The sequence below is a fragment of the Melozone crissalis genome, unplaced genomic scaffold (genome assembly GCF_028551555.1).
Source record: "Melozone crissalis strain CALT ecotype California unplaced genomic scaffold, PUWL_Pcris_2 ptg000075l_1, whole genome shotgun sequence".
Lineage (NCBI taxonomy): Eukaryota > Metazoa > Chordata > Aves > Passeriformes > Passerellidae > Melozone > Melozone crissalis.
This window is the reverse complement of record NW_026535852.1, coordinates 136,555-162,093: the sequence shown is the minus strand read 5'-3', so window position 1 is coordinate 162,093 and position 25,539 is coordinate 136,555. Positions and strand designations below refer to the sequence as shown.

The following is a 25,539-nucleotide window of genomic DNA, read 5'->3' as shown; positions in this document are numbered from 1 at the left end:
ACAAACCCATCCATCTCCCAGAGCAGTGGGGAGGTGTAAGCAGTAGTAGCAAGGGGCAAGGAGGTTTGCCACAATATTGGTGACACTTTGTTCCTCTCTTCTGTTGCTGGAACATTTGTCAAGAAAACCAGAATTCTGTATCCACCTCTGGTTTTTTGTCCCTTGGAGGTGTGGGCTCTCCAAATAAGGAGAGAGGGATTGTATAGTCTATTAAACCTTCAAACTCAAAATTAGAGGGCTTGCAAGCCCAACAGTGTCATAACTAATGAGTTATCCTGAGGAAGAGCAGCATTCAGATACTAAAATAAAATTATGAGCAGCCAGGATAGCACAGAAAGACCATGGTGCTCATAACTCCTATTTCAGAGTTTCAAAGGAGTGGAATCTTTACTGAGTCAGGGCTTTTTTTGTTTGACTGCACAATGTGAGCTGTCACATCCAGTGTCTTGCATAAGTTTAATATCTAGTCCATGGATCTGAGAGAACAATGAAATTAAAGGACTTTGCAGATTCTGTATAATCTACAGCTTGGTTTAAGATTCTCCCTCTGCTGGAACTTGGTTTCTTGCCTGATTGGCCTTCTTCTCATCATTCTCTGCTATTATACAACGTGACCTGCAGTTACTGGGGATTTTGTTGTCACAGACATCTTTTATGGAAAATCCTTTCCTTAGGATTTTCTCCTCCTGAGAAGCTGGGAGGCCTCAGGAACAAAATGTAAACAATGATTATCTGCTGCTGTGGAATGCAACAGGTGCATCTGTGATTGGTCTCATGTGGTTGTTTCTAATTAATGGCCAATCACAGTCAGCTGACTCTGACAGAGAGTCTGGGACAGAGCCTTTGTTATCATTCTTTCTCTTTCTATTCTATTCTTAGCTAGCCTTCTGATGAAACCTTTTCTTCTATTCTTTTAGTATAGTTTTAATATAATATATATCATAAAATAATAAATCAACCTTCTGAAACATGGAGTCAGATCCTCGTCTCTTCCCTCATCCTAAGGTCCCTGTGAACACTGTCAGATTTTGTGTCATAAATCTTGGCTTGGGGGCTCACAACCACTTTTTAGGCTCCAATTTATTGTGTGTTTTCCTGACTTGCCACAGAAGGAAGTTACTGTTCAGCACAGAGGGAGTAGTGTCTAACGTTAGGCATTCACACAAACCAAATCCAAAATCTGCTTTTAAGTTTGTCCTCAAATGTTTAGCTTTTGATTAACATTTTCCAAAGCCCATTTGGGTTTTTCAGGCTCTGAGGTGAAGTTTAAATCCAGTGCTACCAGCACAGGGCTGTTGCAGTTGGGGATAACTTGAAGAAAAAAATCTGTGAAATGTCCCCAATTATCAGAGTGAAAACTGTATCTGATACCTTTGTACATCCTGAACATGGCCAGGCTGCTCTTCTTGATGAGAATCTGAAGGTGTGGAGCTCCAATCCAGCCTGAAGATTGGGAGTGTGCAATTGCTGTGATGGTGCAAGCAAATGAGGGACCACAATCAAACTGGCATTTCAACCCACAAAAAAGGTGCTAAAGTCAGCCATCATTTTCTTGGCAGTGGATGGGATTTCTCACAGCATCAAGAGGCTCACCTAAGCTAATTGTCTTAAACTCCCACTGTAGTGAAGACAGAGGCATTTCCACAGGGTTATTTATCCCTTCCCAGAGCAGGAATGCAAAATAAATAGAATTAATCACCAGTTTGCTGTGCTGGTTCCTACCCACTGACAATTTATGGGCCCTAGAAATGAATTTGGGTTCAGCATCGAACATTTTGAGGTGTCAAATTAGGCAGATTGAGCACCCCCAGCCTTGCTGTGAGCAGGGGCTAAGCCCTGCAGCTGGGTTAGGACTAATCCACCTCATGACCACTAAGTGGGAAATCGGCTGTGGATCAAGAGCAATATGCTTGACAAGGCCTGGCTGTGGGCTATATTAAGAAATGCAGTTTAGTCCACTACAAAGAAAGAGCTTTGCTGCCCACAGGGGGATTTCTTTTCTTTTTTTAAAGCTTGGAAGACTTATTCATCTAGGTTGGGAGGAATGGATTCCTCATTTCTGAGCTGGAACTGGATCTGGTTACTTCAAGCACTCCCTTGGCTGCTCTGCCCTTTCTGTCCTGATGTTTTGGTGCTGCTGGTTGCTGTTTTATAGACATTTACATAACCAAGGTCGTTTCTCTGAGGCAAGGTACAAGAACACATTACAATTGCAAATTCCCTTAATTGTCCTAAAGCAGGGCTCAGGGCTTAGACAATGGAGAGTCCTATTGTTCCCTGTCCCTGAGAGACTGTGTGAACAGAGCAGAAATGTGTGCATGTGTTGATGCTAAAGTTTTAGAGTGAGAAAATGATTAGTGGAAAAGGTTTGTTCACTTTTGATGGCAGAAATTGTGAACCAATGACATATGAGTTCACAGATAGGTTTTATTTGGTAGGCTTAATTATTTCTAGTGTGAGTTTGCCCCTCCAGGCTTTGTAGAGGTACAGTTCAAACCAGTATAAAATTAGGAAGGTGCCTGTTATTAAAGCAATATATTTTTTCACTCTGTTTGTCAGGAAAGCTGTTTCTGTCCCCTAGATTTTCTGGGAATTAAAAGATGCTTTTTTTCTTCCCAAGTATCTGTACCTGTAATTCACTTTAACTTAAGCTTGTTTGAACGCAGTGTGGAGCTTGGGAAAGGAACCTCCATTTAAATAATCCACATCAAGAGGGTTTTTGAAATCCAAATTATTTAAATAATCATCAACTGATACAGATAATCCCTTTCAAGTGAGAATTTACAAACTGAAGCATCTACCAACCCTGTTGGTAGCAGGGAAAGTGCTCTGTACTCAAGCAGTGGGTGGGGAACAGAGTGCCCTGGCTGGTTAAAACAGAATTAGAAATATATGGCAAATATATTCCAGCTTAAGGAAACACCCTGACTTTGATCTAATATTGGTTTAGGTGGAAAATCACTGGATGAAGCAGATTGGAGTGGTCCCTTGTAGTAAACACAAAGATGTTTTCTGAGGGTGGCTTCTCAGGAGTGAGGAAAGGGCTGAGATGAATAAAGTGAGTAATAGATTGAGAAGGAGCAGGCAAGGGAATTTCTTTCTGGCATGTTCACACCTGGAAAAGGATGATGTAAAAATGATAAGGAAAAATGTTTCCTGACTAATGTTTCATTACACCTCCAAATGTAAATCTGGCCTTGAGCTGTTCTCTCTGTGTGTGTTTCTCATCTTGTGCTCCTCCATTGAGTGTCTGCCAGTATTTCCCAGCTGTTCAGTTTTCTGATAGGAATCTGAAGAATCTGCAAATGAAGTTCCAGATTACCTGAGGATGTTTCCAGAGTTTGGGTGGACTTCTACAAGGTTCTTTTCTCAGCCATAAATCGCTAACTCCACCTTCAGTGTGACATGGCACCAAGTTGTGCTGCTTTTCCCTTCCTTGTGCAGTTCCTGTCCACTTCATAATCCAGGGAAAGGCCTTTGGCCATCAAGATGGACTCTGGTGGATCTCAGGGGCAGCAGCAAACTCATGAATTTTCCAGGAGTGTTTTTCCTTTATGGGAGGATTCCTTGCTCCTGCCTCAAGGGGAAAGATGTGACAGCTTTGCTCCACATCCCCTTATTTCAGTTTTGTGCTGGAGAATTCCCTGGACTTCTACCTAAGTTTGGGGATTTTTAATTGATGTAGGAGGAGGTGAGGGCTGAGCTGACAAGCTTTAGAATAGAAAAATACAATGGGGATTCTTTAATGGGTCAATATACAATGCCAAAAAATTCCCCGGACTTCTGCATAAGTTTGGGGATTTTTAATTGATGTAAAAGGAGGTAAAGACTGAGCTGACAAGCTTTAGAATAGAAAAATAGAATGGGGATTCTTTAGTGGGTCAATATACAGTGCCAAGAAATTGCTGTGGTTTCTTGTCACGGTTTAAGAAACAATTTGGCTGATAGTACAGTAAGAGAACAAATTTGTGGATTGAAATTTAAACTGCTGTTTAAAAAGCAGATTTCTTGTTGAAAGCATTAAAGGAAGGCAGGTAAGTAATACAGTAGTTGCCAGAGCTGTGTTCTGTATTTCCAGCTGGTCATTTCTCAGCAGGAATGCATCCTAACCAAAAAATACAGCACAAAAAGATGCAGAAATATAGTCCTTGTACAATTATTTCATTTTTAATAAAGGAATGCTTCATTTCTGCCTGGCAGGGGAGTGCGGAAAGGGCAGGTTATGATGTCTCTGGTTTTGATTTTTAAGTGCCAAATGCTGATTTCTTTGTGGCTCAGTTTCCAGTTGTGTGTGGCTTTGCCAAACTGGTGCTGCTTGAGTTGAATTTTCCCTGTTCCCTTTTACTTCAGTCAATGCTCTGAGGAACCTTTTGAGCAGTTTCAGGATTTCAGCAGTGATTTCCTGCCCCCAGAAGAGTTTCTGATGAAAGAGAATCAGTTCAAATACACCGGGAAGGGCAAATCCTGCTCTAATTGCAGCAGGCAGGGAAAGCCTGCTGTGCTCACCTGGGACCTGAGATGGGGTCTGGGTGCCCACAGATGGAGGCAGAAATAGGTTAGAGCACCTAGAAACTTCCACGAGTCTGTGTGGCATTTCCCTGAGTGACAAACGAGGATTACTGACAATGAAATGCAAATGAATGAAGCATTTCAGTCAAAAAACCCAGAGGTGGTGTTTACCTGAGGAAATTCACTATGAGGTAGGAGTGGGTTTTGGTTGTGTTTTAATTGCTGCTGACTCAGACACATCCTGAAGCATTATTCCTGCCCTGAGGATGAGGAGGGGATGGTTTGCTTCCTTCCAGATTAATCATAATTTCTGTGGGAATGGCACAGAAATTATGATTAATCAGAAAACCAGATCTCCCCATAAATCTCTGTAAAATCCATGAGGAAGATAAAACTATCAATGTTTCTCCCTTGCTGATTCCAATAGTAAAAAAAATTGGTTGACTTGAGCAAGGAGAGCTCCCTTAGTGTCTTCATCAGAGACAGGAGGTCACCTCTGTGCATTCATTGAAAAAAGGGGCTTTTGGGGGTCTGTGCTGCTGCCAGGCAGGGAGGGAATCCCATCTCTGGAAGGGAGATCTGTTCAGGCCAGGCAGGAGGTTCAGCTGAGAATCTGCTCAAATATCACAGTGCCTCACTGTTGCAGACATCTTTCATGAAAAATCCTTTCCTTAGAATTTTTCCTCCTGAGAAGCTGAAAGGCCTCAGGAACAAAATGTAAACAATGATTATCTGCTGCTGTGGAATGCAACAGGTGCATCTGTGATTGGTCTCATGTGGTTGTTTCTAATTAATGGCCAATCACAGTCAGCTGACTCTGACAGAGAGCCGAGCCACAAACCTTTGTTATCATTCTTTCTTTTTCTATTCTTAGCTGACCTTCTGATGAAATCTTTTCTTCTATTCTTTTAGTATAGTTTTAATGTAATATATATCATAAAATAATAAATCAAGCCTTGTGAAACATAGAGTCAGATCCTCGTCTCTTCCCTCATCCTTGGAGCCCTGTGACCACTGTTGCACCTCACATTTGAGTTCATGGGAAATCCTGACATGGGAGAACAAAACAAATTTTGCTCCTCTGGAGAAGCATTTGAGCTCCAGAATGTAACTTGAGGTGAAATTAAGACCAAAAATTTTTGTGTCGCTAGAATTTTCTGTTTCAGTTTGGATTTGTTTCTGCTCTGGTCTATTTTTAAGGGGTTGAGAAATTTGCTGAGGGGTTGTTCTGGTTTGTGATGGCGTGTTAATGTCAAATCCGTATTTTAAGTAGTTCTTGAAAAATGATGTTAAAATTCCCACATGTATCAGCCCCTAAATATATATTTTAAAATATATATTGGTAATCATCCTGTAAACGTCACTTGAAGGCTGTGTGGTTATGTCACAGAAACTTCAGGAGGGGACATAGGAAAACTGAAAGATCCAGGCTGATTTCCATTGGAAATTGAAACAATTTTAGGAGAAGTGAAAAAGGAGAAAGTCACAATTGTACACTTGCTCTTGGTGTAAGTCGAGTCCAAAGGCAGTGTGAAAAACACTGGTCAAACCAACAGTTTGACCACCAATTCTCTCCTCCCCCAGAAAGGAATGCAGAACAATCATTATTTACATGAAAAGTGCGTGAGAAACTCCATTACAAAAATGTAAACACCAGAAGGCTTGGAAGAACTTTGGAACTTTAGGATGACAGGGCTGCTGGGCTCGAAGGCAGTGAGAATTCCCTGATGTATGGCAGGTGGATGTGGAACAGGCCCTCACAGTGAGAACACAATCCCCTCCAAATGCATAATCTGTTTCTCGTGAAGCACATGTGGCCCCGTATAGAAGTTTTAGGTCAACTGATTCAGCTGAAGATTAGCCTCAATATTCTGAAAGGGGAGACTGTGGTTGCTCAGGGGACTTTAATTCCTCATAAAGGATTATACTGGGGCACCACACTGCTGCCACAGTGTCAAATCTTTTTGTGGGTTTGCTAAATTAACCTTTGTAGTGGAAAAAGCTTATTATGCACTTCCAGCCAAAGGAGGAGATGAGTTTGGGTCGGTAGCAACTTAAAATGCCAGTGATTAGGATCCTAATCTAATATTCATAGTTCTGGGGCTTTTCTTTTATTTCTTCTTAAAGCATATTTCTCTACTGTATTGCAAATGACTTGCTGAGAATTTCCGGAAGGATTTCTCCATGGAAAGGGTGGCCAGGCACAGGAAGGGGCTGGAAGTGTCCAAGGAATGACTGGATGTGGCCCTCTGTCCTAACTGACAGGGTGATGATCAGTCAAAGCTTGGACTTGATGATCTTGGAGGTCTTTTCCAGGCTGATTCTGTGTCTCTGTGATGAGCCCTGCTCTGATTTAACAGCGTGTGCAGGATACTTAAAATGGAAACCTCTATCAGAGGGGCAGGAACACGTGAAGGTCATGAGGGGGAAGATACTGCAGTTAAAGATAAACCAATCATCACTTGTGAAACTCTGGAAAAGTGACTTTAATGTGTGTAATGTTAAATCTCACAGTCCCACATAGGGAGAGGAAAGGTTTCAGTTTTGGGCAGTGATATCTATGTTTCCAGCTGCTGAGCCTGTATAGGGAGAGGAAAGGTTTCAGTTTTAGGCAGTGATATCTATGTTTCCACATGTTTGCAGCTGCTGAGCCTGTATTTTAGCTTGCATGCCCCTCGTGGATGGCAGTGCACATTTTTTATCCTCCCTCACGAGTTTGTGCAATATTTACTGCCTGGCGCACAATGCAAATAATTGGTGGCACATTCTGATATTTAAGTCTCTTACAGGTTTAGCAGGGTTGGGAAGGGAGCAGGCTCTCATTACACTGAAGAGGGAGAATGAAGGACTTTGTTCCTGCATTTCCAGTTTATTAAACATTGCCTGAAAGGCCTGATTGTTCCTGCCCTTTGCCTTCAGATGCTGCTGTGCATGGGGACCTTGGTGTGAAGGACAAGCTGCCTGACCTTGTGGGGTGCCGTGGATTTCTCTTCAGAGCTGCTGCTCCTTTTGATAGATTGTCCTTGCTTTCCTTTTCAGGACTGGTGCGATGAACAGGTTCTGTGGATACTCTGCTATTTCTGTACCTGTGACCCTGCTGCCTTCCAAACAAGTTGTTTCCTCTAGGTCCAGGACAAGATTTATAGTGAAAAATTACTGGCCTGTTTTAAAAAAAAAAAAAATCCCAACCACAAGGCACTCAAGAAAATAGGTTTTTTTGGTCCATTTGGTCAGTTACATTTTCTAGGACATCTGCCATGAAAATTGTAGGGTCAGATATTTCTAGAGAGGTTTTGTGGCTATTGAATTGTCCCTGGGCTGGGTGTGCTGGGGAACAGGATTTGGGAGACCCCACAGCAGCATGACAATGGTTTTGGTGCAAAATTTGCTCTCTTGTGGCATAGGAGGAGTGTGAATCAAGAATGGTGAAAAGAAGAAAATTTAGAGAGAATAAGTGGAGACGAAAACAAATAATGAAGTTAGGAAGAAAGAGAAATCAGGAGATAACCCACAATTCTTTTTTCCTAGGAGCTTGCAGACAATGTGAGGCTTTTTACAGTATTTCTATGTTCCAGCTACAGCCTGTGCTGATCATGAGAGCTCTGGGATAGTTTACATGAGGAATTCACATCCTGCCTGCATGTCCACCAGGGTGGCAAAATGGATTGCCAAACCCTGACTCTGCATTTAAATGGATTTTCCACCCTTCTGTTTTAGTTTTAATTGAACCACATAAACATTGCCAACATGTGAGATTGGCTTTTGACACCTTACTTAGCATTTTTTTATTATTAGAAGCTTTAGCTAGAAGCACTGGTAATTAAAATAAAGTAAGCAAGCAAAGAAAAAAAAAAAAGACAAGAGGGAAAGAGATCCTGAAAAATTTAAATGCTGGTCAGGGCTCTCCCCATCTTCCTTACACAGCTTTTATGCCTTTACATGGAAATCCTGCAGGGCAAGGTGGATGCAATTGGTCCAAATCTAGAATTCTCCTTGGAGCACAGTTTGCTTACACTTAGAATAACATGAAGTTAAGGTTTTTAATAAAGGTTTACTGGCAAAGATAATTAAATCAGGAATAAGTTGAAATGCTTGAAGAAGGTGGTGGTGTCACTCTAGAAGATCCTTGCCTGAGGATGTAATTATGGTGGCATAAAGTTTTGGAATGGATTATTCTGAATGAGAAAAACACCCTGCATGTTCTTAAGTAGGAATTCTCCCTAGAAATTGTTTTCAGAATTCCTGTGGTCAGTGTCCCTGTCTAGAAAAGTCTTTGGAGTTCCTCTGGTGAGAGAGTTCTTGTGGCAAGAGAATGAAGAAGTTTGTGTATCTCCTTTGGCTGAGTTTCTTGTCACACAGGACATTTTTTCCATTTCTTTTTTGGAAAAAGGCCTTTGAGATCTCAGCTGTTGCTCTCTCTAAGAAGTTGCTGCTTTGGTGAGAGGGCAGAATTTTGGCACTGAAACTGCAGTGATTGGAGGGCAGCCTGCTCCAAGACTGTTAATTTGGAGTGTTGAATATTTTAACAACATCCTGCTAAAATACTCTGGGAGGCCTCAGAGTATTTATAGTATTATAGCATTTTACTATTTTGTATAGCTGCCACTTGGAGAATGGCAGCAAGCCTTCATAGCCCTGTTTAAAAACCATCCTGCAGTGAGGCAAGGGTGTGAGACCCTGTGATCCCATTTGTGTCATGGCAGAAACTGCTGCTCCTGCTCACAATTAGGCTTTTGATAGTTAATTTTGATAGTTAATTTGATAGTTATTTTTTATAATTATTTTGATAGTTATTTTTGATGTTGCAGTGTGCTGATGTTGGCATCAGCCTCTCAGGAGGTGGCTGTTAATGCCTCTTTGTCATCAATATCCAGTGGAAATGAACTTTCATGGCACCCCAGATGTGATTGAGGGTTCAGTGAACTTTTCTTTCCTCTTCCAGGTTATAAGACCCTTTTGAAAGGGATTTCAGGGAAGTTCAGCAGCGGAGAACTCGTTGCAATTATGGGACCTTCAGGAGCTGGGAAGTCGACACTTATGAATATTCTGGCAGGATACAGGTCAGTTCCAATGAAAAACCCAAGTTAAGATAAAATCACTGAGCCTGAGGGCTCCTTGGAGACAACAGGAGAAGAAATTTTGGCCTAGAGTTTGTCAAAAACAGGCACTTCAAAGATTTTGAATTAGATTCTTTTTGCTTATCTTTTTTCCTCTGTGTCCTGTTTTGGTCACTTGGGATTTATCTCTTAACAGGTCTGATCCAAAAATAAAAAGCAATTTAAAATCCAAAAAACACACATATAAAGAAAACCTCCTTTTTTGGCAGTGTAACAAATCTGACTCAGTGTCTTATGTTTGTGATGTTTTTTAAAATCACATAAACACTTGAAAAATCGACTCTTTTTAGTCACCACTTCATAATGTTGATGTCTACTTCCCCAAAATGCAGTGACTGTGTTTCATTTTTTAAATCCTGTCTTGTATGGCTGTGACGGTGTTCACAGGGGTCTCAGGATGAGGGAAGAGATGAGGATTTAAATCCATATTTCAGAAGGCTGATTTATTACTTTATGATATATATTACATTAAAACTATACTAAAAGAATAGAAGAAAAGATTCTCAAAAGGCTAGCTAAGAATAGAATAGAAAGGAATGAATAACAAATGTTTGTGTCTCAGACAGAGAGCTGAGCCAGCTGGGCTGTGATTGGCCATTACTTAAAAACATCCAAGATGGGCCAATCAAAAATCCACCTGTTGCATTCCACAGCAGCAGACAATCATTGTTTACATTTTGTCCCTGAGGCCTCTCAGCTTCTCAGGAGGAAAAAATCCTAAGGAAAGGATTTTCATAAAAAGATGTCTGTGACATATGGCCATACAAGGTGTGTCTGTCTTGTCATTTGGGGCATAAGGAACAGGATAGAGAAAACTAAAAAAACCCCTAAATTTAATTTCTTGATATTTCTTCAGGTTTATATATGACAGCATACATTTTAAGTAAAATTTTCAGCATTGTGGCATGAAGATTTACATGAAAGAAAGCATAATCAGGAAATAATTTAATTTCTATCCAGTCTACCAAATTTATTTCACAGAGAAAAAGACTTCCAGGTGCTCAGTCATTTGAGACTACAAGTGATGGTGAGATTCACCTCTGGCTGTTGTTGTTTGGTTTCAGGGAGACGGGGATGAAAGGAGAAATCCTCATCAACGGGCAGCCCCGCGACCTGCGCTCCTTCCGCAAGGTCTCCTGCTACATCATGCAGGACGACATGCTCCTTCCTCACCTCACTGTCCAGGAGGCCATGATGGTGAGATTGGTTCTTTGCTCTCATTTATCTGAGCTGGAGAAATGGAGAATGCTTTGTGTTGTGCCCTTGGTCCTACCCCTGGCAGTGCCGCAAGATGTTATCCCTGTCCGGTCCTGCTCAGTGAGAGTTCTTGGAATTTGGTGATGCCTTCAATTCCATTTCAGGCTCATCCTTCTTTGGCTTTATAATTTCCAGTTTGTGCCCAGCATTGTGATTTGGAAGAAGATCTAAGTGTCTGCTCCTTAGATCTAGAGAATGGAACCTGAAATTCTTCACAAAGCAGCCTTTGTAGGGTGTGACCGTGTTCACAGGGGTGTTAGGATGAGGGAAGAGATGAGGATCTGAATCCTTGTTTCAGAAGGCTGATTTATTATTTTATGATATATATTATATTAAAACTATACTAAAAGAATAGAAGAAAGGATTTTATCAGAAGGCTAGCTAAGAATAGAAAAACAATGATAACAAAGGTTTGTGGCTTGGACTCTCTGTCTGAGCCAGCTGGGCTGTGATTGGCCATTAATTAGAAACAACCAACATGGGCCAATCACAGATCCACCTGCTGCATTCCACAGCAGCAGATAACCATTGTTTACATTTTGTTCCTGAGGCCTGTCAGATTCTCAGGAGGAAAAATCCCAAAGAAAGGATTTTTCATGAAAGATGTCTGTGACAGTAGAGACCATCTGTTTGCTTGGGTGGTGGATGAGTAACCTCATCTCTCTCTCTCTTTCTCCCCATCTTTCATGTTCTGACTGAAAACTGGTATTTACACTTCAGTGTGATCTCTCTGCCACTTCTACTCTTTTGTGCCTCTTTTAAAAATTAAGGCATTTTATAAAATCTCTTTCATTTCTTCATGGGCAAGAAAACAGGAGCAGAGTAAGTCCAGGATGCACAGGAAATGTTAATTCTTCTCATTGTTTTGCATTACATCAGCAAGTTTATGAATTGCCAGCTTGACCAGTTAGTCTGGAAGTGTCTGTAGCTCAGCTTGAGAAATGAGCCAGTTTTTCTCAGAAATTGTTATCAAAACAAAGCTCAGGTTGCTCACACTGTGCCAGCTCAATTCACAAATTTTGAGGCCAGAAGAAATCACTCCAGGTTTTATGTGCCTGATTTTCTGCAAAGGCTCTTTTCTGTGGAGAAGTTTTTTTGTCTCTTTTGTTTACTTGAATGTTTTCATCAGAATCCCACGGGACCACTTTTGCAGAATTTGGCCCAGATTATAGCTGCTGTCTAAAATTAATCAATCAAGGCTCTGACAAAAAATAATTACCTAACAGTTTAATTGCTTTTAATAAAGGTTAATCATGTTGTTTTGTGGAGCTGCCTTTCAGGACAGCAGATGACATCTTTCACAAGATTATTTATTTCTGTGCTCACTTGTTTGCATGCTGGAGAATGGCAGAGTTCAGTTATCCTTATAGTGAGAATGAAGCACAAATAAACTGTGTTTCTGGGATTATCTGGGAAGTTTTTGGGTGTGCAAAATATGTCACTTTCCCATCTTCCTGTAAAGCTCTTTGAGTTGCAGAATGGGTGGTGGATGGTATTTTTTCTAATACATTTTCTGTTGGGTGCTTTGCCTAAGTCAAATTAAACTCAGTTATTTACTGCACAGAAAAATGTGATGCTTGTGACTGGAACATTGTAGTTCCAGTTCAGATTTTCTGACTGGGTTGACAGAAGCTGTTTAAGTGGTACCTTGGAGTGCTGGGCCTGAGACCTCTCCTCTAAGTGGTGGCTGTGCTTCAGACCAGCTCAAAAATCAAATTCCACTGTTTTGCATTCCAGGTATCTGCTCATCTGAAACTTCAAGAGAAAGATGAAGGGAGGAGAGAAATGGTATGTACAGTGCCCATCAAACTGGAATTTGGGGGATGCCAAGAAGTGAGCTCTGTAAAGCAGACATTTTTATCTAACATTGAACTGCAGTGGACTTGCAGTGACAGAATAATTCATATTCTCTAGGCTGACATGTGCGTTAGGAGGGAATGTTCACTGCAGCCTCCATGAAAGCTGCTTTCAGTACAAGACTGGAAAATTGTGAAAGGTTTACCGGAACAAATCCCCAGGTTCTGCAGGATTCCTGTTAATTCACCTTGGGTTCTCCAGTGTGCATCTCATGTGGGGTGAGATAAATCACCCAGCTGGACCTGCACGAGGAACTCAGCTCCTCTAATCCATGGGGAAAAGCACAACTTTTCCTGAAATATGAAACCTGTGGCAACTTCCTAGGTAGATCAGCTGTTTTTGTGACTGTCCTTTCTCTGTGTTTATTTCCAAATTGGAGCAATTGGGCATTTCTTCAGACTCAAAAGAATCCTTGAAAATCAAAAAGGGAAACTTACAGGAATCAACTTGTTGTGAAGAAAACAAACACAGGTTGTTTTCTTATTGGAAAATAAATTTATATAGAAACAGCTGTTGACTTAATTGTTCTTTGGAAGCCTTAGTTCATTTACACTTTAGTGAAGTTAGGCCAAGCAAGTTAATTCACTTGTTCACACTGTCACTGTAATTACAAGCAGCTCTTTGAGTTAAAATCTGTGCTGTGTTTATTCAACACATGTTAGAAGAATTTTCTAGTTCATGTTACTGACCTGTGCAGAAGATAATTAATTTTACTGTTGTAAATTGGAGTGTAAATGTTTATCATAGAAAAATGTTATGAATTTATACACTTGTGCTAGCAGGATTGCAGACTCTGTTTAAAGCAGGGACAATGAAAATCCTCAGGTGAACCACAGTTTATGTTTCTAGCTGTCCTTGCTTGTGCTGCCTGAGTCCTGTTTACCCTTCCCAGAAATAAAGGGAATGAGGTAATTGGGCTTTTTCTCTGAGAAACAAGGCTTAGTGGGTTTTGTTATTTTTTTATTCCCCCTTTCTGGGAGAGAGAACTCCTGGAAATCAAAATCAGGACAAGCAAAGGGTCAGGCCCTGGTTGGTATCACCAGTTTTCACCAGGTCAGGCATTCTGTCTGGAAAACTCTCTCCATCCAAGCAGTTGATGCTTTGGCAAATGGTGGGCTCTGTTTCCTAAACTTCAGTGAAGTATTAAATGTCTGGGCTGCTTTCTGCCTTTGAAGTGGTGGGGTTTGTTAATTGAATGAGCAATGTAGCTCATGGATTCTCCCATTTTTGTGTCCATGCTTTCACTGTTAATTGAATGAGCAATGTAGCTCATGGATTCTCCCATTTTTGTGTCCATGCTTTTATTGAAGCCAAAGAGCCATTCCTATAGGAATACCAGCCCAGATCTAGTCACTGAAACAAATCCTAGAGCCTGGGCTTGTTCTCCTTTTGTTCCAAAAGCCCTGGGACGAGCTGTGCCCTTCCTGAGGCTGTGCCTTGAGGGAATCCCAAACATCTGAGAGTCCCTGTGACAACTGCATTGACCCTGAGTGGAATGAAAACACCTGAAATCAATCGATGCACTTGAAAGGGGAGACTGTGGAGGGGAGATGAGATAAAGCAGGTCACTGCTCCACAGAAACCACTGGGTTTTGTTATAGATCCCTTGCAGAGACAGCCCCAGAGCTCTACTGAAAGAATCTTCTTGGTTTCACTGTGTAAGAACCCCTCACATGCAGCAAAGCTCTTTTGATGTCAGTGCCATACCCATAAATACACAGCTACAGAAGAGCTGATTTCCACTCCTTTTTCACCTGAGTGAGGTCATGCAGGACAAACAAGCAGAATTTGGGTCAGAACAGTAAATGGCAGAAAAAAACCTGTGAACACTGAGTCTAATAAATGACTAATAAATACATTAGTCTAATAAATGACTAATAAATACATTAGATTGTGATGGTGTTCACATGGGTTCTTGGATGAGGGAAGAGATGAGGATCTGACTCCATGTTTCAGAAGGCTGATTTATTATTTTATGATTTATATTACATTAAAACTATACTAAAATAATAGAAGAAAGGATTTCATCAGAAGGTTAGCTAAGAATAGAAAAAGAAGGAATGATAACAAAGGTTTGTGGCTTGGACTCTCTGTCTGAGCCAGCTGGGCTGTGATTGGCCATTAATTAGAAATATCTAATATGGGCCAATCACAGATGTACCTGTTGCATTCCACAGCAGCAGATAATCATTGTTTACATTTTGTTCCTGAGGCCTTTCAGCTTCTCAGGAGAAAAAAATCCTAAGGAAAGGATTTTCCATAAAAGATGTCTGCGACATTAGATGGAAAAAGGCTTTATGTGGGTGGTGGGACAAAGTTGTCAGGTGGTCTGCAGCCTCCATGAAAATCAGTGAAGGGGCTGGAGGTTTTGCATGTTCCAACAGCCTGGAATGTTCTGCTCCCTCCAGGTGAAGGAAATCCTGACAGCCCTTGGTTTGCTGACCTGTGCCAACACGAGGACTGGGAGCCTCTCTGGGGGCCAGAGGAAACGCCTGGCCATTGCTCTGGAGCTGGTGAACAACCCCCCTGTCATGTTCTTTGATGAGCCCACCAGGTACTGCAAGGCCAAAAATGAAACACAGGCAAAGATGGTTTTGCATAGTAGAACAGAGCTAGAGAAAAGCTATTCCCTTCTAAATATTTGGAAAAGGCTCATTTTGTGTTGTCTGCAAGCACTGAATTAGGCCAAGAAATAATTTGATTTGGATTCTTGATGCCCTGGGTCACTGCTGGACTGTGGGGCTGTAAGTAACATTTAAAGCAGACACAAACTGCTGGATTGTAGGGTTCTAAATAATATGTAAAGCAGACACAAACTGCTGGACTATGGGCCTGTAAGTAATACTTAAAGCATTCACAAACTGCAGGAGGAAGGAAAAGAGAGAGATGAAAATATTGTGGCATGGATTTTATTTTTCCAGCAAAGACTGCTTGAATGTAAACCTTTTAAAATGTGACTTTTGGTAATGAATGTGGTCAGCCTGGGAGGAGGCTGGCAAAGCTATGAATATGTATTTGTTCATTAAAGCTGGGAGCATTTAAATCTGCAGCTCTAAAATGCAGAAGTCCCTTAAGGCAGCTGTGAGAATACTCCTTTTCATTCTCAGGCATGCTTGCAAATTAATTAAAAGCCTGATGGAGAAGTACAAACATAAGGTTGGCATATGATAAAATGAAAATTATACAGAGATTTTTAAAAGGATAATAATGGGATACCATGTATGTGCTGGTTTTGAGTGGTGCCTGTGGATAACAAACTTGTTTGGTTTTATTTTTCCCAGTGGCTTGGACAGTGCATCATGTTTTCAGGTGGTCTCTCTGATGAAGGCTTTGGCCCAGGGTGGCAGATCCATCATCTGTACAATTCACCAGCCCAGTGCAAAGCTGTTTGAGCTCTTTGACCAGGTATTGCTCTCAAATTTGCTCTTCATCTGTAGTTCAGGGTGCTTGTGCTTTCAAGGCATAACCACCTTTTAATCAAAAAACTATCAAAAACCATCAAAAACCATCAAAAACCATCAAAAACAAAAAAAGCCATCAAAAAGCCGTTACCACCTCTTTAATCAAAAAACATGAATAATTCAGTTGATGACTTCAAATCATATAAAGAAATTAAATAAATAACAGAAAAATATACTTCTTTATTATGTTTTTTCCCTTCTTCTCTGCCCATTTCCTTTATTTATGTGGAATGTTTGAATCTTGCTGTTAGGTTTGTGAAATCATGATTATTGGTGATTATGATGCCCTCACCCAGCACTGCTCCTTGCACTGAAGTAAATTAGAGCAATATAAAAGCAGGAGAGCTGCAGTGTCAATATCTGCAATATATCTGTGTATCCTAGATACACAGGTGTGGATTGAGGAGTTAATTCACATGAAATAATAATAATAACTGAATTTAGTATTGAAAATTAATTGAAATTAAGTCAGTTGGAGAACTTCTCTCCAAGCCAACAATGGCATGTGGACCATGTGTGTTTGGATTAGATATAAAAAATGAACTTTAGTCTTGTCAGAGGATTTAGATTAGTGCTGTGAGAGCTGAGAGAAAACCTCCACCACCACAGGTGAACAAAGTCTTGCAGATTGCCAGTCTGGCAGGGAGGTTTATTTAAAGCCAAAATCATGGCTAAAAGTGAGAGTGATGGAGCTGTTTGCTGTGCTGTCCCAGCTCTCCTTCCATCCCTGCCCAAAATATCCACAATGTGTGGAAATTAGATGGCCTGGCTCTCCAGCTCCTTGCCTATTTTCAGCATGTGCCAAAGGCTGCAATGAGTGTGTTTCTGTGTTAATGTGTTTGAAGTCCTGCAGGCAATGTGTGCAGAATTCCAGCTCCAGGCACTGAATTTTCCATTAGTTGTGATTCCATGCAAAGTTAATTTTGAGTGGTGACAGATCTCCCCAAGCTGTTCTTCCCACAGGGACAAGGAGATGTTATCAGGCAACAGGTTCAAATATTTTGATGCTATTTCACATTTTTTCTTGTTTCTTTTTCTTCTATTTTCTTTTTCTTCTTTTTTCTTTTCACTGTTGAGACTATGGACCAGTCTACTCAGAGGATCTGAACCTTCTTTAAAAAGGATTTTTCAATTTAAAGTGGTGTCAAAACTTAAAGAACTTGGTTATTCTTGGTTGAGACAACTTCACTTTTTTTCTTATTACTTTTTTTCTTTTTTTTTTTCTTTTCTTCTTGTTTTCCAGCTCTATGTTCTAAGTCAAGGTCAGTGCATTTACCGTGGGAAGGTAACAAACCTTGTCCCTTACTTGAGAGATTTGGGGCTGAATTGTCCAACCTACCACAACCCAGCAGATTTTGGTAAGGACAGCTTGAATGGTTTATTTCATTTATTTTGTATTTTATCATTTTATAATTTTATCACCTTCAGGGTAAAGGGAACCATGGTGTGATTTATAATTCTGTACATATATTCTTATGTGCTTTGTCCATATATGAACCAAAATAAAAGTAATCAGATTTTTTTTTCCAAAGTAATTTGAATGCCACCTAGTGGTACAATTTAGCGCATATTTCTCTCTGTTAGAAGTCCAGGTTCAGGAAATGAAAGATAAAGTGTATTCTTTAGTGTTTCATAGTAACTAATATTAGTAACTTTTTAAAGTGACTTTAGTATTCTGCTTGTTTTCTTTTTATCTTGAGCAGTAGTACAGCTTAGAGCATTGAGGGTTTTTTCAGTGCTGTTTCTTAATTTAAAAAAACTGCAAAGTGCCACAAAAATAGACTTATTCTATTTTCTGTATTCACTGTGTTTCCTCTGAACTTGATTTAACTTCCAGGATGAAGAGATCTCTCTGAAGATTTATGGAAAGATAAATTAAATTTTTTAAAATTTAAATGTTTGTGTATGGATATGAATTTGCACACAGTGTTTTAAAGCCTGTACTAAAAAAAAATTTAAAAATTTAAAAAAAATTTAAAATTTAAAAAAATTTAAAAATTTAAAATCGGGTTTTGTTAGTGCATTGGGGATTTAACAACAAGGCTTGTACGTGGTCAGCAGTAACTTCAACCTTTGCAAAGCAGTAATTTGTAATTTCACCCTTTGCAAAGCAGTAATTTCATCCTTTGTAAAGCAGAAATTTCAACCTTTGCAAAGTGTGACCGTGTTCACAGGGGTCCCAGGATGAGGGAAGAGACGAGGATCTGACTCCATGTTTCAGAAGGCTGATTTATTATTTTATGATATATATTACATTAAAACTATACTAAAAGAATAGAAGAAAAGGTTCTCATCAGAAGGCCAGCTAAGAATAGAAAGGAAAGAATGATAACAAAGGTTTGTGGCTCGGACAGAGAGTCCGAGCCAGCTGACTGTGATTGGCCATTAATTAGAAACAACCACATGAGACCAATCACAGATGCACCTGTTGCATTCCACAGCAGCAGATAATCATTGTTTACATTTTGTTCCTGAGGCCTGTCAGCTTCTCAGGAGGAAGAATCCTAAGGAAAGGATTTTTCATGAGAAGATGTCTGTGCCAGCAAGGCAGTGACTCCAGGTTGTGTGTTTCAGTGATGGAGGTGGCCTCGGGCGAGTACGGGGACCAGAGCAGCCGCCTGGTCAGGGCGGTCAGGGAGAGGATTTGTGACTCCGACTACAAGCGAGACGTGCCTGGGGAGCACGAGCTGAACCCCTTCCTGTGGCACCGGCCCTCTGAGGAGGTATTTGTGCATCTCTGCAGGGGGAGTGTCATGGTTTAGCCCATTTAAACCCTCCCTAGGTGGAGGGGGCTCTGGGCGCGCTCAGCTGATGTGAGTGGGCTCTTGTGATTGAGAGGCAAGGCTGCAGAGCAAGGGGTTTGTTCTGTGTGTGTTCCTGCAGGACTCCTCCTCCACAGAAGGCTGCCACAGCTTCTCTGCCAGCTGCCTCACCCAGTTCTGCATCCTCTTCAAAAGGACTTTCCTCACCATCATGAGGGACTCGGTAAGAATGAGTTATAATAACTTTTGTGGCCGTAAAGGTCTGTCCAGCTGGGTGTGAGGCTCCTCAAAGGTCCTGTCCAGCAGCCTACCCATGAATTATCACAGAATTCCAAAGGGAAGAGGCTGATCTCAGCCTTGCTGTTAACTCTGCCATCTTCATTGTCAACGACAGCTTTCTGCACAGAAGCACCTGGCCTAAAAACCCAAAGTTGAAATCCCCTCTGTGCTGGCAGGTCTCTTATACAGTTATTAATCCTCTGAAAAGTGAGTGGGAAGTTGTAGTGCTGTGTCACAAGATTAGGTTTTCCAGAAAATTCAGGATGGCAGAGATAATAACTTCAGTGTGCTGTAATGTTGCCACTTAAAATCTTCATTTTTGGAAACAGAAAATCAGTAGATAAAAATTTACTTTGCTACAACTTGTTCTCCCTTCTTGTTTTTTATAAGCACGTTTGTCAACAAGGATTAATTAAGTTAATGAATTAAAATCAGGAGAAATGGGACTGATTTGCTGATGCACAGATTGAAGGACAGTGTTGTTTTTATTATATTTTTTTTCCTACTCGACTCTAAAGGCTTGCAGTTGTTCCCAATGTTATTATTTCTTTTGTTCTTCCAAGCCTCTTGTGGGAATTCTGTGTTGCAGAGAAGGCACAGAAAGCTAATTTATTCCTGATGAAGTTACTTGGGTCTACACAAGCCTGAAATGCCTTTTCTGCTTCTCCTCTGCTCTGGGGAAATTTATCTTTTAGTCAGAAAGTCTCTTTCCCCTGGTAAATAGGAGCCAGTGGCTCCATGATATTGTCAGACAGGGAGATTTCAGCTTGCAGCATTTGCAGTTCCTGCCTGTATTACCTGGAAGAAATTTTTGTGGGACACTCATAATTTTTGTCACCCAGTAGGAAATGAACATTTCTCATGGCAGGGCATTGAACTTGGTGATCTTTAACCTTCCAATGTGATGGTTAAGAGTTAATTCACATTCACATTGTAAAATCTTAAAAAATCTCATTGTAAAATCTTCACAGGGGTCTGAGGATGAGGGAAGAGACGAGGATCTGACTCCATGTTTCAGAAGGCTGATTTGTTATTTTATTATATATATTATATTAAAACTATACTAAAAGAATAGAAGAAAGGATTTCCTCAGAAGGCTAGCTAAGAATAGAAAAAGAATGAATAACAAAGATTGGTGGCTCAGACAGAGTCCGAGCCAGCTGACTGTGATTGGCCATTAATTAGAAACAACCACATGAGACCAATCACAGATGCACCTGTTGCATTCCACAGCAGCAGATAATCATTGTTTACATTTTGTTCCTGAGGCCTGTCAGCTTCTCAGGAGGAAAAATCCTAAGGAAAGGATTTTTCAGAAAATGTGTCTGTGATATTCCAACCCAAGCCACGCAATGGTTTCTATAGAAGATTTTCTGGACATAAGTGCTCCCTTCCTGCAATCTATCCAATTTCAGCCACACTGTCACTGTTTTTGAGCCCAGACTCCCTGATTAATGCCACTCTTTGCTTACCACAGGTCCTGACACACCTGAGGATTACCTCGCACATTGGCATTGGGCTGCTCATCGGATTGCTCTACTTGGGCATTGGCAATGAGGCCAAGAAAGTGCTCAGCAACTCGGGATTCCTCTTTTTCTCCATGCTGTTCCTCATGTTTGCTGCTCTCATGCCCACTGTCCTCACCTGTGAGTGCTGGTGCTGTGTCACAGCACGGGGAGGGGTTGCTGGATGTGACCGTGTTCACAGGGGTTTTTGGATGAGGGAAGAGATGAGGATCTGACTCCATGTTTCAGAAGGCTGATTTATTATTTTATGATATATATTACATTAAAACTATACTAAAAAAATATAAGGAAAGTTTTCATCAGAAGGCTGGCTAAGAATAGCAAGGAAAGAATGATAACAAAGGTTTGTGTCTCAGACAAGAGAGTCCGAGCCAGCTGGGCTGTGATTGGCCATTAATTAGAAACATCAACATGGGCCAATCACAGATGCACCTGTTGCATTCCACAGCTGCAGATAACCATTGTGTACATTTTGTTCCTGAGGCCTCCCAGCTTCTCAGGAGGAAAAATCCTAAGGAAAGGATTTTTCATGAAAAGACATCTGCAACAGCTGGAATGCTGGAATGTGTCTGGGTTGGTGTAAGACAGCATTTGACTTGGGATTCTGCCTCTAAGACAGGTGTGGGGATAAACCTTGCACCCCCAGAAACACAACTGTGCAAGCAGGAACAAGCTTGGCCTGTGGCACTGCTCCCTGCCCAGTTTTCCCAATGTTTTCCAGCGCAGACAGTTCAGTGTCACAGTCCTGGACTGGAATTTCTCCTTATCCCAGTGCAGCTCAGCCATGCCCTGAGCTCGTGGTTGGGCTTAGGGAGGTTGGAATAATTTATCTGAGGCTTCTAAGTTATGATTCCTGCATAAAATCAGCTCATTCATGTGGTGTCAGAAGCAAACTCCTGCAGAATGGACCATTTCACACCTGCTCTGGGAGTGCTGTTAGTTTGGATTCCCTGTTGGGCCACAAAGAATTATCAAGTTCTTTAAGTTTTGACACCACTTTTAATTGAAAAATCCTCTTTAGGAGAGGTTCACATCATCTGAGTAGACTAGTCCATAGTCTCAACAGTGAGCAGCTCTAGGGGCTGACCTTTTATATCTCATTACAAATCACTGAAACTTTTGCTACTCTGTCAAACCTGGGAGTTCCAGTCCCACTCTGGGACTGCAGCAGTGCAGGATTTGATTATCCCTCTGAATTTTTATAATTGTGAAATTAAGAGGCTCTTGGGCAAAGATACGGCAGTAGGAATAACGGTTCTTTATTAGGGTAAAACAAAAATCTTGTTTTTACGTGTTTAACAACAAGATTTGTGTTGTTTTTATGTGAATCAGCATTGCACCCTGCCAGTCTGACAGAATAATCTGTGTTCTCTGCAGTTCCCCTTGAGATGGGAGTATTTCTCAGAGAGCATCTGAACTACTGGTACAGCCTGAAAGCCTATTACCTGGCCAAGACCATGGCTGATGTTCCTTTCCAGGTACATGCTCTACTCTTCAATAAAACAGAAACCATTTCAGTTCATGCATGACGAGCCCTCTTGCCAAGAAGATTAGTACTGGTATTTTATCCATTGGAATAGTGGGGAAAATGTCCAGATGTGTCTGGTGAAGCTTCAGGGATGAATCAGAATTCACAGAATCCCTGTGTTGGAAGAGACCTTCAAGACCATCGAGTCCAACCCAGGCCCAACAGCTCAACTGAACCCTGGCCCCCAGTGCCACATCCAGGCTTTGTTAAACACACCTAGGGATGGGGACTCCAGCACCTCCCTGGGCAGCCAGTCCAGAACTTTCTCACCCTTGCTGGAAAAACCTTTTCCCTGCTCTCCAACCTGTATTTCCCTTGGTGCAGATTGAGGCTGTGTGCTCTGGCTGTGTCAGTGCTGCTGGAGAAAGAGCCCAGCCCCAGGTGAGCACAGGCACCCTTCAGGAGCTGTGCAGAGTGATGAGGGCAGCCCTGAGTCGCTCCAAGCCTCATTCCAGGCAGCGTGGTGGTCTTTGCAGGGGACTCAGGACAAGGGAAGAGATGAGAATCTTGACTCCATGTTTCAGAAGCTGATTTATTATTTTATGATATATATTATATTAAAATAAAATGGTATATTATAACTATGCTAAAAGAATAGAAGAAAGGATTTCATCAGAAGGCTAGCTAAGAATAGAAAAGAATGGAATGATAATAAAATCTTGTGACTGACCAGAGTCTGGACAGCTGGACTGTGATTGGCCATTAATTAAAAACAGCCACATGAGACCAATCACAGATGCACCTGTTGCATTCCACAGCAGCAGATAATCAATGTTTGTCTTTTCCTCTGAGGCTTCTCAGGAGAAAAGATCCTAGCAAAAGGATTTTTCATAAACTATGTCTGAGGCACAGGAGGGTGAAGGGTTGGGAGTGGAATCCTTTTTTAAATGCCCATCAGAAAGACAGAGATCCCACCCCTGTCATGTCATGGAAAGGCTGAGAGCTGTGGATTAATGGGAACCCCCCTGTGACGGTGTTCACAGGGGTCTGAGGACGAGGGAAGAGACAAGGATCTGACTCCATGTTTCAGAAGGCTTGATTTGTTATTTTATGATATATATTATATTAAAACTATACTAAAAGAATAGAAGAAAGGATTTCATCAGAAGGCTAGCTAAGAACAGAATAGAAACAATGATAACAAAGGTTTGTGGCTTGGACAGAGAGTCTGAGCCAGCTGACTGTGATTGGCCATTAATTAGAAACAACCACATGAGACCAATCACAGATGCACCTGTTGCATTCCACAGCAGCAGATAATCATTGTTTACATTTTGTTCCTGAGGCCTGTCAGCTTCTCAGGAGGAAAAACCCTAAGGAAAGAATTTTCCATAAAACATATCTGTGACACCCCCGCGTTTCTGTGTCACTCAGGGCGTCAGTGAGTGCCTGGCTGCCAGGGGCTCACTGCCAGTGCCTGTCCTTGCAGATCATGTTCCCTGTGGCCTACTGCAGCATCGTGTACTGGATGACCTCCCAGCCCTCGGACGCGCTGCGCTTCGTGCTCTTCGCCGCCCTGGGCACCATGACCTCCCTGGTGGCTCAGTCCCTGGGTCTGCTCATAGGGGCAGCCTCCACGTCCCTGCAGGTACTTGTCCTTGTTTGGAAAGGCAGGTGTCTGCTGAGGAAGGCAGGAGCTTCTCTTGAAATGGAGGATGTAAACCTCATCCCTATGAATTACTGTGATTTTGAAATTAAGGGGCACTCAGGCAAAGATATGGTGGCTGCAGGCCTCCTGCAGTGCCAGCTGTGGTTCTGGTGGAGCAGGGATCCTGGAGAAGGGTGAGGGTTCTTTATTAGGGAAAAAAATAAAAATACAAATGAAATAGTAGAAACAAAAAACCCCAACACTGACAGAGTGAGAATAGATGCTGACAGCCTGTGGGTCAGGGTGGTGGCAGCAGTGCCATTCCATGGTGGCTCAGCCCTCCTGCCTCCCTTGAAATGGAGAATGCAAACCTTCTCCCTCCGAATTATTGTAATTTTGAAATTAAGAGGCTCTCAGGCAAAGATATGGGAGTAAGAATAACAGTTCTTAGGGTAAAAATAAAAATACAAATGCAACAGTACAAACAAAAAACCCGCAACACTGACAGAGTGAGAATAGGTGCTGACATCCTGTGGGTCAGGGTGGTGGCAGCAGTGCCATTCAATGGTGGCTGCAGCCCTCCTGCCTTCATTGAAATGGAGAATGTAAACCCCCTCCCTCCAAATTATTATTATAATTTTGAAATTAAGGGGTTCTTGGGCAAAGATATGGGAATAGGAATGACAGCTCTTTAACAGGGAAAAAATATAAATACAAATGCAATAATACAAACAAACAACAACAAAAAACCCCAAAACAAAACAAAAAAAAAACCCAAAAAACCAAGACAAACCACTGACAGAGTCAGAATAGGCCCTGACAGCCTGTGGGTCAGGGTGGTGACAGCAGTCCCATTCTATGGTGGCTGCAGCCGTCCTGCCTTCCTTGAAATGGAAAATGTAAACCCCCTCCCTCCAAATTATTATTATAATTTTGAAATTAAGGGGTTCTTGGGCAAAGATATGGGAATAGGAATGGCAGTTCTTTATTAGGGAAAAAATAAAAATAGAAATGCAATAATACAAAACCAAAACAACAACAACAACAACAAAAAAAAAACAAACAAAAAACCCCAAACCACTGACAGAGTCAGAACAGGACCTGACAGCCTGTGGGTCAGGGTGGTGACAGCAGTCCCATTCTATGGTGGCTGCCGCCATCCTGCCTCCCTTGAAATGGAAAATGCAAACCCCCTCCTTCCAAATTATTATAATTTTGAAATTAAAAGGCTCTGAGGCAAAGATATGGGAGCAGGAATAGCAGTTCTTTATTAGGAAAACTAAAAATTCAAATGCAATAGTACAAACAAAAAAAACCAAAAACCCTGCCAGAGCCAGAGCAGTCCCTGTCCCCTGTGTGCCAGGACGGTGTCCCAGCCCCATCCCATGGGGGCTCAGCCCTCCTGCAGTGCCAGCTGTGGCTCTGCTGCAGCAGGGATCCTGCACAAGGGGGGAGTTTTCCTCTGCAGCTCCAGGGCTGCTGCAGATGGGCCTGGGCTCCCTCTGGCAATGCAGGGCAGCAGAAAGCTGCTCCTCTGGCAATGCAGGGGGCAAAGGCTGCTGTGCTGTGCCAGGCCCAGATTGGATCCAGGTAGGAATGCTTGGCTCCTCCCCTGGGCGGAGCATCTCCCCATGGGATGCTGGGATTGGATCAGC

At 41.7% G+C, this 25,539-nt stretch overlaps 1 protein-coding gene across 2 annotated transcripts in view; it reads left to right on the top strand.

The window, feature by feature from the left end:
* Positions 1 to 25,539, top strand: part of ABCG1 (ATP binding cassette subfamily G member 1) — a 57,835-nt gene that overhangs the window by 27,737 nt on the left and 4,559 nt on the right. For both annotated transcript variants that reach the window (XM_054290038.1, XM_054290039.1), the window contains exons 3-13: positions 9,452 to 9,569; positions 10,691 to 10,823; positions 12,621 to 12,671; positions 15,149 to 15,294; positions 16,022 to 16,145; positions 17,445 to 17,559; positions 18,776 to 18,924; positions 19,085 to 19,186; positions 20,720 to 20,888; positions 22,146 to 22,246; positions 23,726 to 23,884. In XM_054290038.1, coding sequence (XP_054146013.1) covers positions 9,452 to 9,569; positions 10,691 to 10,823; positions 12,621 to 12,671; positions 15,149 to 15,294; positions 16,022 to 16,145; positions 17,445 to 17,559; positions 18,776 to 18,924; positions 19,085 to 19,186; positions 20,720 to 20,888; positions 22,146 to 22,246; positions 23,726 to 23,884 — 1,367 coding nt within the window. The remainder of the gene's footprint in view (positions 1 to 9,451; positions 9,570 to 10,690; positions 10,824 to 12,620; positions 12,672 to 15,148; positions 15,295 to 16,021; positions 16,146 to 17,444; positions 17,560 to 18,775; positions 18,925 to 19,084; positions 19,187 to 20,719; positions 20,889 to 22,145; positions 22,247 to 23,725; positions 23,885 to 25,539) is intronic.